This window comes from Condylura cristata, unplaced genomic scaffold (assembly GCF_000260355.1).
Source record: "Condylura cristata isolate star-nosed mole 26May11 unplaced genomic scaffold, ConCri1.0 scaffold00024, whole genome shotgun sequence".
NCBI classification, from domain to species: Eukaryota; Metazoa; Chordata; class Mammalia; order Eulipotyphla; family Talpidae; genus Condylura; species Condylura cristata.
Genome location: NW_004567125.1, coordinates 31,401,974 through 31,412,647, shown reverse-complemented (window position 1 = coordinate 31,412,647; position 10,674 = coordinate 31,401,974). Strand labels below are relative to the sequence as shown.

Sequence of the window (10,674 nt, the reverse complement as noted above, 5' to 3'; positions counted from 1 at the left end):
TTCTGTATGAATAAATAAATAAAACTATTTAAAAAAATATGTACTTAAGAAAAGTGATATTTTTAATTATTTGTGAAGTGCTTCTAATCCCAACATTATCTTGTCTAAATGCTGAACCTTGACTTCCAGAAATGAGGAGCGCCGAGAGAGGGTTTGCTTACTGAACCTAGGGCTCTTGCTCCTGATGGCTGTGATGTCCACCATAAAGGACATGTTTATCAGCTGTTTGGTAATTCTGTTTCTTTTATTTCTGCCAAAGTAGCATCAGATCCCAACTCAACCAAGAGCCTTCTTTGCGCCCAGTGAGGACCTTTCCAGCCTGAAGCCAGTCAGGACACCGCATGTGTCAACCTCCCAGGCAGGAGCCAACACTCTGCGAAATCTTGGCTCAAGAACAGGCTCCCCACAGTCTCACATTGCTGGTGGCACGGAGTTGGTTTCCATCTCTGGCTCCTTTTCAAAGTCAGTACACTCCAAGGCAGAGCACAACCACTGCTCATCCTCACCAGGGAGGAGTGAGACTGGGCCGCAGGAAAACTCACTCTCTGAAGCCACCGATGACAGCATGAACGGTAACCAGTGTCCCTGTGTAAGGTCACCTCAGGCAGGAACGGCAAGCCTTGGTGTGGAGGTCACGGGTTCTGGCTGCAGGAAGTTCATGGAGGGCTGGGTCCCTAACCTGTTGAGGGGGCCAAGATAAGTTTTTGTCGTCTATACCGTAACCCTGAGCCAGTACAGAGCAGTAATCCCAGAGAAATCCTTTAAAGCTGCAAACCACAGCAGCTCAATTGTCTTTCTTATAAAAAGATATTTGCCTCCTTTCCTGCTTCATTTCAGGATGGGAAACAAATCCCTAGCCAGTCACATTTAAACATTGCTGTTGTTAATAGTTTAACATTAATCAGTATTATTACTATTTTTTTTAAAGATTTATTTATTTGTGCATACAGAACTGGGGTACAGGCCAGAGGCTCAGGAGTGGTGAGAAGCTTCACCAGACACAGAGTGGGGAGCAGGACAGGCAGATGGACGAAGTACATTGCTGAGGGGAGCAGCGGGCGGGTCAGGAGAGGTCTGCTTCGCTATGTGGTCACCTCCGGGGCAGGCGGGAATCGAGCTCATGTGGAATTGGCTTTAGCTTCTTAGTGCTGTGTTTTAACCCGCTGCGCCACCAGGGAGGGCAAAGTCAGTATTATTTTTATTTTAGCATTCGTTGTATTTAAGAAAGGGGAGACAGAACAAAGATGGGGTACCCTCATAGATTTCTTCCCTCTGGGTGCTTGAGCCACAACCCCTCATTTAGAACTGTGTTTGAGAGTGTGATGTGTGCCCACAGGTGCCAGTTGTGCAGCCCAAGTACAGTCACAGATGTGCATGACCAGGTGTGTGTGGGGAAAAATAGCTTTGCCTGCTTTCCTAGGGCTCGACATTAACAGGAGAAAAGTGCACAGAAAGCGAATAATCTTTACTGCAGTCATGCACTACATAACATTTTGACTTACAAGACCATGCGCACATAAGATGGTGGTCCCCAATTCCTGTGGCCTCCTAACGCAGCTGTCATACCTTCACAGCCTTTCATGCCAGCAGCTGCATCTCACATGTCACATTGACAGCATCCTGTGCCTGTGCTTCATTTAGTCCATTTTGTCTCAGGTTCTTTGGCTCAACATGGCCTCTTATCATACAAGATCCACTGCTAATGCTTTTTCACACAAGGACCAAGTCCCCTAACAACACGTATCAGGTTGTATTCCCATTATTAAATGACACATGGCCATGAAAGTTTTATGCAACGTGGGAACCTTGATAAGGAAATGAGGACCTGAGTGTCTGAAGAATGGAAAGGTGTGGGAAAACGTCAAAGGACAAAGGAAACTGAGTGAAGGGCAGTAAAGCAGGGAAACTGAGTCAGGCCTGTTTGCCCAGTTTCCTGTCCACAGCTCTGTCTCAGCCCAGGAGGCTCTCTTCCTCCATGCACAGGGAGACCTGATGCAGGGTCTTCAGATCTGTCTCAGGTGAAGGTCAAGCTCCTCAGCTTAAAATATTTAATATGCCAAGGTGGCACACAGCAGGAGTGGGAGAGGCACCACCAGCAGAGGTATGTCCCTTCCATGTGCCCATACAAGGGTTGAGGAATGTGGTAGGTTACCCTCCAGACACCCCCCGCCCCTTGCAGCTTTGAGCAAGGCAGGAGGCTAGGAGAGGTGAGTGTAGATCTGAGTTTGGGGTCTGGTATACCTGGACAGACATCCTGATCCTCCCTTACTGTCCTTAGGTCTTGGGTTCTCTGTGCCTCAGTGTTCCCATTGGTAAGGTGAGAGCAGAGTTAAGTCAGAGAGTGAAGCGCCTCAGCCAGTCCTTCCCAGTAAAGGCATGCCTGAAAGGGCTGGCCAGCATGGCAGTGATGTCATTATTCCTCAGCTAATGCCAACATTGTTCCCAAGCGTGCAAATGCAAAATCTACCCGAGGGCCTTTGCCCTGGGCCAACTGAAAGGCTTTTCCTGGGTCTAACTGCCACATTAACTGTGGCTGCAGTCAGGGGCAGAGGTAAGTGGAGGAGGGACCAGCCCCTTGCACTGGAACAATGAGGCAGGATGCCACCTGGGTCCTGGCGTGGTGCAGGCCTCAGTGGGCCTTTGGGGCTTACTCCACTGAGCTTGCCAAAAAGGGTGTTCAGGTCCCTTCTCCTCTCACCCTAGCGCCCCTGCTCATGTACCCTGTGCAGAAGACCTGATGTCATCTCCCTGCTGACAGTGCCCTGCCATCCCCAGAGGCACAACTCACAACCTGTTTCTTTGCGAGACGTCACCTCTGACTTAGCCTGGCCACTTGTGCCTTCTGTGGAACCCTGTCTCCAGGTTGCCTCCGGGCTGTCTGGCGTGCCAAGGTGGTCATTCACCTTAGGCTCCAGTGCCTTTAACATGCTTTAACATGCTTTAAATGAGAGCTTAGGAGCGCAGAGTCCACTCTCAAGCCTGCTGAGGTGTCTCTACCACCCCCTCCTCCCTTGTGCACACTTGTGACCATGCACCTTTACTGAGTCAGGATCATCCGTCAAGGCCAGAGGCCAGGAGGCATGGCATGTGTTTTATTAACAGAGTTTTATCAGAACACAACCATGCTGTGTCACTGGGACAGAGCCAGGTGGCTGTGACAGCCTCACTTGAAAGTCATCAACATTCACCTGCCAGCCCTTTAGGAAAAGCGTGTGGCTTGGCTGGTGGAGGCGGACCCCTGGGCTTGTCTCCTGAACTAGAACTCAGTCCAGCCAAGTACAACATGAAAATCAACATTTATGTAATAAATGAGTAAACGTTGTCTTGTTACATCTTTAATTACAGATTTTAGGATAAACATTTTATCCCTCGATGATCTGACTCCAGCTGTCAGTGAGAAATCAAATTGGGAACAGAAGGTGAGCACAGTTGATTTTTCCTTATAGGCTGTTACATAGAAAGGCAGTGGTCAAGCTTCCTTTAGGCCAGTGGTTCTTTTTCTTTTAAAGGTTTATTTATCTATGCATACAGAACTGGGGTACAGGCCAGAGGTACAGGGCCGGTGAGAGGATTCATCAGAGTCAGTGGGGGGGAGCAGAACAGGCTGACTGACGGAGTGCAGTGCTGAGGGGAGCAATGGGCGGGTCAGGAGAGGTCTGCCGCGCCATGTGGTCACCTCTGGGTGGGGATCGAACCCATGCAGAAGTGGCTTTAGCTTCTTAGTGCTGCGCTTAACCCGCTGCGCCACCAGGGAGGGCCGCCCAGTTGTTCTTAACGAAGGGCAGTTGTGCACCCAGGGGACACTGGTGGTGCCTACAGTGACTCAGGGAGGGGTACTCCTGGTATCTCAGTGGGTGGCTACCGGGGAGGTTGCTCAGTGTGTTGCACTGCACACTGGGACCCCCCCACTATGCAAAATGTCGAGTACCCCATGAAAGAGCCTGATTTCGGTGATAAGAGGGTACAGCCACGTAATACAGAATTAAAGCAGGCCCCACTGAAACCACCTGTACCAGCAGAGCCCAGTCACTAGCACGTCAGTACCAGCTTGATAGCAAATGCATGTTTGGGAAGACGAGGCGGCTGTTTCCAAACCCTCAGATTCAACCACCGCAGGTCAGTTGTCAGTGTCAGTGGGATTTCTCTTTTTTCATCAACATTTTAATGATCTCTGGACCTATTGTACTGTGCAGTTAGACCTACTGTGTGGTCCCATCTGTACTGAACACGTACAGACTTTGTAGTCATTCTCGCAATACAGAGCATTTACATTTGATCAGGTATTGTAAGTATATAGAGAAAAATCACCCCCTCGTGCCTTTGGCCCCACTGTTTGACATACGTTTCCTGCTGTCTGAAGAAATCACTGCTCATTTTCTCTAGCTTGAGTCTAAAAATAATATTTATTGACTCCTCAACATTCGAGGCTATTTATACTCTTTTTTTCTTTAAAGATTTATTTATGCATACAGAACTAGGGTACAGGCCAGAGGTGTGGTGGGTGAGAGGATTCACCAGAGACAGAGTGGGGAGCTGAACCAGCAGATCCACTGAAATACACTGCTGAGGGGAGCAGCGGGGGGTCAGGAGAGGTCTGCTGCGCCATGTGGGTCAGCTCCCTGGCTGGGGATTAAGCTTATGCTGCAGTGGCTGCAGATAGCTTCATAGTGCTGGGTTTAACCCCGTGCACCATCAGGGAGGGCCCTATTTCTACTCTTTATGGAATGTCTAGTTTGGCAGATGAGGACATAGGAAAAGAAAACTATGGGCAGATATAGCTTATGAATTTAAAACAAAAGACCCTTAAATAATACAATCCAGCAGTATATGCCAATCACAACGCACTTTGATGAAATGAGTTTACTCACAGAAATTTCAAGGTTGGCTTGACATTTGTAAAGGAATCAACATAATTAACTGTTAGTGAAACAGGAGAAAAACCATATGATCAAATCAATAAACTGGAAATGAGTATTCAAAAGACCCAATACTTAACTGATGGTAAAATAAAACAACTCTCAGTAAGCTAAGTATTGAGGGACAATTTATAGTTTGTGGGAAGTGAAACCTAGGTTCTATGCAAATACTACACTGTTTTATATGAGGGACTTGAGCAGCCTTGGATTCTGGTGTCCTGGTTCCACCAACCCCCTGCAGACACTGAGGGGCAGTGGTCTGTTATAATGACCCTTTCACAGAGTGTACCACTGGCCACCCATGTGTCCCCTGTCGCTGCTGAGAGTGGGGTGCTCTTGGGTTCCTTGCTGAAGTTAAAGTGCTGTAAGGGTGCTGCTCGCTTGTAAAGGCTACAGTACAAGGCTGCAGCTCAGACTGTGCTAGAGACTGATACTACCTCAGTTATAGAAGCAGGAACCCCAGGCCTGACCGCCTCCATGCGCAGGTGGGTCAGCAGGCAGCCTTCTTGGTGGGCCCCGATGTGCCCCATCCTAATGCACTGGTGTTCTGAGCACGTTGATTGTTGGAAAACACTTTCTTGTGCTTTCTGCCATTCTTCCTTTTAGAAAGAAGGTCAGAGGAAAAGCAAAAGCCCTGGGGTGATGGGCCCCCCCACTGGAAGTGAGGTGTCAGAGCACCTCAGTGAGCAGTCTGCATTGTCTGCCAGCCTGATGCCGCTGTCTCAGGCATGTACAGGTAGCACAGTGCACTCTGGTTACTCAGAAGATTTTGAAAATTCTCCAAGTCCCACAGCTTCCAAGCTGACACTGCGCTCTGAGGAGTCTCCCTTGGACAGGACACTGGATACCTGGTCTGAATTCTCCTCCAGCCTAGAGACTGGCTGCCCCAGGCTCACGCCCAAATCCCGGAAGAAGCAGGCCAGAGATGGGACTAGAGTCATCGTGAAGGAGATAGCTGTGCAGACCCTGGAGCCCGCCTTCACCTACCAGTGGACAGAAGGTAGGCATGTTGGGGGTGCTGGTGCTGAGGAGGGGGTGTGCCCGGCATGAGATGGGGCAGTGGTGGCAGGTGCTCAGACACAACACTCTTTAGGATCCTTGTGCTCCTTTTGTCCTCTAGATGGGCACCCACAACGCAGACACAGCTTGTTGCTGCGAAGTCTAAGGGGGTGTAATTCTGGCCTGATAGATTCATTTCGACTAGGGAGTTTGACCAGCTTGAGATGGGGCCCATTTCCAAGAGGGTAAAGCCCAGACATGCGAAGTCAGATCATTAGCTAATTCTTTTTATTTATGCATATAGAACTGGGGTACAGGGCAGAGGCAATGAGAAGATTCCCCAGAGTCAGAGTGGGGAGCAGAACTGGCAGATTGATGAAGGACAGCTGAGGGAACAGTGGGCGGGTCAGGAGAGGTCTGCACCATGTGGGTCACCTCCGGGGTGGGGATTGAACTTGCACCAAAGCAACCATGGCCAGCTTTGCAGTGCTGCGCTTTGACCTGTGCACCACCAGGAAGAGCCCTCATTAGCAGATTCTAAGGGGAATATGGATGTGGTCAGAACCCTCATGCCTTCACCACATCCTTCTGTCTTTCTGATGTTAAAGCTGGTCGTCAGCAAATGTGTGTTTCTGTCCATATTGTTTGTAATTTAAAGATATACTACTGTTACATATTTGTGGTACTCTTTTCTAGACTGGGAATGTTGAAAAGAGAAAGACTGAGGGAGCCAAGTAAACCAACCAGTAGTATCCAGGCACTATTTCCCCATGGCATATAGAGGAAAACAAAGGTGGGTGGGCACAGTGCCTTGGAGTACACCAGCAGCCAGGAGCAAGAGAACCTACCAGAAAGTTTTAGGCAGGTTTGGGGAAAAAATGGAAGGGAGAAAGGTCAGAAAAGCAAGGGGTTGGCCATGGTCATGTGTAAAAGAACAAAGAACAAATTCACATGGCTTATTTCAACAGCATGTCTGTTGATGAGAAGTCATAGCGCTGAATCTGACCCACTCACCATCCCCCTTCATCCTTGGGCAGCGGCCGGTATGGCAGCCATTGCGCCAGCCTTGGGAAGTGCCTATGTGGACCCTGTGCCCATTGCCAGTCATGTGGTCAGCACCGATGCCATCGAAGGTAACTGCCTGGCTCAGCGGGTCATTGTGGGGGGAGGAGACACATTTGCAGCCCTTCTTGGAGGTGTGGTGTTCCCTATTAGTGCTGAGTTTGAGGAACCCACTGGTGGGGATTGGCACAGCCAAAGGCCACTGCCATGGTTCCTGGCATCCGAGTCGACAGACTAAGAGTCTGAAAACCGTCGGTCTGTCTGGCAAATGGAACAAGTGTCAAACTAAGGAGGGTTCTGAGAAACACACTGATAGTCCCTTTTCTCACAGGCATTGTTTGTGTGTGTGTGTGTGTGTGTGTGTGAGAGAGAGAGAGAGAGAGAGAGAGAGAGAGAGAGGGAGGGAGGGAGAGAGAGAGAAAGAGGGAGAGAGAGAGAGAGAGAGATCTCCTTTGAACCTTTTTGACTAGATACTAAGATATTCAGCAATTACTGAGCAGTGGCCAGGTCAGGGAGCGTGGCCCTTGCATCCTTGCTGAGTCTGAGGAGTCTTGGGACCTGGGCAGGCCCACCCTGGCCTAAGGCCAAAGGAAGGTGCCTGACAGCGCAGACTGTGCCAGGTCTCTTTGGGGGTGACTGATGGCTCTCATGACACAAGCAAGAGTCTATACCTATTGTTTTACCTTTTCCATTTGCTTAAGATTTTTTTTGAGATGAAGGTATTAAAGTATGCTGGGTTAACAACCAATATGTTTAGGTCCTTAAAAAAAACTCTGTTCTTCTTTGAAAAACTTATTAACCTCAAAGATTTTTTTTTAATTTTTTAAAATTTTTTAATAACAGTTTATTTTTACATCATTTTGTACATTTTTTTTTCCATCTCAATTGTAATCCCCGCAGGTTTCCCATCACCAAGTCACCCATGTGCCATCACCATAGTCCCGTGCACTTCCCTCCCCACCCTCCCACCCCAATTTTTGATCCCATTCCCCACTCACCCCCACAAAATGTCTCTGGTATATGGTTGTTCATTATTTTTGTTATTTTCTCGCCTGGTCCATTATACTCCTGCTATGAGTGAAACCATCCGGTATTTTTCTTTCTCTTTCTGGCTTATCTCACTCAGCATGATCTTTTCCAGTTCCATCCAAGTTGCTGCAAAAGACATGTGTTTCTCTTTTTTGGTTGTTGAGTAATATTCCATTGTATATATGTACCACATCTCAAAGTTATTTTTTTAACCTCAGAGATTTTTCCATGTTACTATGTAGTCATAATATTTACTGATTTTTAACAATTATACAATTTTTAAAATTATTATTTTAATTATGTTTCAAAACACACTGTATAAAACTTCCCTCTCAGCCATCTGTAAGTACACCGTTAATTCAGTGGCATTAACAAGAATGATGTTGTGCAGTTGCACATTTTGGGGTGCTAGATGCCCAGATATGTTTGTATTGGGTGCTAAGGTGAAGAGTTTCAGTGCTGCCTACAAATGAATGTTAGACATGCATAGGTCTTGAAACACACAGATATCAGTAGAACACAGCTCATTCACTAGAGACGGACGGATGGATGGATGGATGGAACAGGCAGCGCCTCACTACAGTCGTGTGCTGCTTAATGACAGGGCTCTGTTCCAAGGATGTGGTGTCGGGCAATTGCATGAATAGTGCTTGTGTCATAGAGTCATAAAGTCTAATTATACAAACCTAGATGGTGCAGCGTAGTGGGACCACTGTCATATATGTGTCCCTTTGTTGACAGAAATGTCATTTATCTGCATGTGACTGTACTTCCATTCTGACCTATGGTGGGGGAGGTGCAGGCGGGGGAGGGGCTGGGCTGCAGGCGTGTGACTTGGGTCTGGCAGCCCTGACAGCTTACAGCCCGGCTGTGTTCGCGCTCAACGACCTGCTGAAGCAGCAGCTGGACCTGACGCAGCAGTTTGTGGCATCTAGCCGGCAGCTGCACAGGGCCCTTCTCCAGTCCCTGGAACAAGAAGCTTTCCACTACCATACACTGGAGGAAACCAAAGAGGTGGGCACAGCACCTGTCTCGGGGGGAGGCTGGTGGTCCAGTCCTGTCCCTGCGAGGGAATGTTTCTCCCTCTCCATGGCGCAGCCTGGACGGGTGTGTCTCCTGCCAAGGCCTGTCCTTCCAGACTCTTCCTAAATGCCACCTAAGCAGGCAGGGCCTCTCCCCACCCATGGCCAAGGCTCAAAGCTGTCACCCTCATCACTTTCTCCTCCAAAAACTTAGTGTTTACCTAATTATAAAAGATATGACTTTATGAAAATCTTGTTCCAGAGATGTTAACTTATAGGCCAGCTACAATTTCAGAGATAACTACTAGCAATTCAATTTATATTCTTTAGATGCTTCCAATATATAATGTATATTATTTACAATATTTTACATAATATGTGTATATGTGATACGTATATTTCCTCGTAGGAATGACATCATGCTCTTTCAGATATTCTACGTGATGGTTTTTATAATTTTATCTACAATTATTTCACTATGTATTTCTTAAAAATGAGCACTTTAAGATATATGCACACCACCACCACTACCACCAAAACCACCACACCACCACACCAAAGAAAAAAATATGCATAATCCCACTATGACATCAAACTGAATGAAACTTAGTATCACTATCATATTTAAATTTTTATGTCTTATCAAAGTTAGGCCTTTTGTTCCTATTTTCCCATGATGGCTCTAATCTAGAGTTCTCAACTGGGAGGTTTCCTGAGGTGCTGTGACCTGCCCCGCCCCCCATCCCCATTGTTGGCAGGCTGTGCCAACTGTGGACCCACTTTGAGAACTGCAGCTTACAAGCCCCACTCCTCATTCTCTGCACCCATTTTCTTGCAATTTGTTGAAGAAAAGTTGTTCCTCTGGAAATGTGGACCTGTGTGGATCCTTTAACTTGGTCGTTGGATGTACATTAGCTGACAGAGTGCAGACTGAAACTCTCTGACTATATATAACCCATCGTGCTTTGGCTACTGGCTCTGGTCCAGGCCGATACTGGCTCCCAGGCCCTCCCTACCCCATGTGCTTGCGTGCACTCCTGCCGTCTGCCTTGGTGGCTCACGTCTTGCAGGCTGCCCTGCCCAGAGCCTACCTGGATTTCCCTTTCATTTCCATGGCAGTTACCAGTTTTCATTATGTTGGCCTCGCCCCTGACTGCGAGACTGGGAGACTGAGGCAGTGGCAGTGATGTCTGTCTTGTCCTTTGGTCTGCAGTATATCCGGCACCACAGGCCTGCCCTGCTCACCATGGAGGACGCCTTGAAGGAGGTGAAGAAGGAGCTGTGAGTGCCAGGTGAGGCTGAACAAGTGCATCTGACCTCACAGTTGCTCCTGGATGCGGCCTGACATACACACACATTCTCATATGACATTGAGTGGTTGGGACAAGTGATGCCTGGGACACAACTGAGCAGTCCTGGCTTCAACCTCTAACTTAGTAAATGACTTTTGCAGGCCAGCATCTGAGGACACAAGACAGGCCAATGAAATCCCAAGTGGAGTTAATCACTGTTCATCATAAAACTTCGTAATTCCCTAATGAGTAAGCCACGTGGTGGAATTCCAAGTCCCACCTAACAAGACTGTCATGACTAACGAAGCCACTGGCCAGGTACCCACGTGGCAAATCCCTTTAAGGAACAGGCTG

The 10,674-nt window shown here is 48.0% G+C and overlaps 1 protein-coding gene across 2 annotated transcripts in view; it reads left to right on the top strand.

The window, feature by feature from the left end:
* The window catches only part of LOC101620797 (chromosome unknown open reading frame, human C19orf44), a 15,707-nt gene extending 5,033 nt beyond the window's left edge, over positions 1-10,674 (top strand). Inside the window, exons 3-9 of one of the 2 annotated variants that reach the window (XM_012729098.1) lie at positions 263-572; positions 3,346-3,419; positions 5,523-5,916; positions 6,953-7,048; positions 8,854-9,020; positions 10,242-10,320; positions 10,482-10,674. In XM_012729098.1, coding sequence (XP_012584552.1) covers positions 263-572; positions 3,346-3,419; positions 5,523-5,916; positions 6,953-7,048; positions 8,854-9,020; positions 10,242-10,313 — 1,113 coding nt within the window. In that variant the 3' untranslated portion in view covers positions 10,314-10,320; positions 10,482-10,674. Of the gene's footprint in view, positions 1-262; positions 573-3,345; positions 3,420-5,522; positions 5,917-6,952; positions 7,049-8,853; positions 9,021-10,241 lie in introns of both variants that reach the window. The other variant, XM_012729097.1, reaches the window with a different exon arrangement.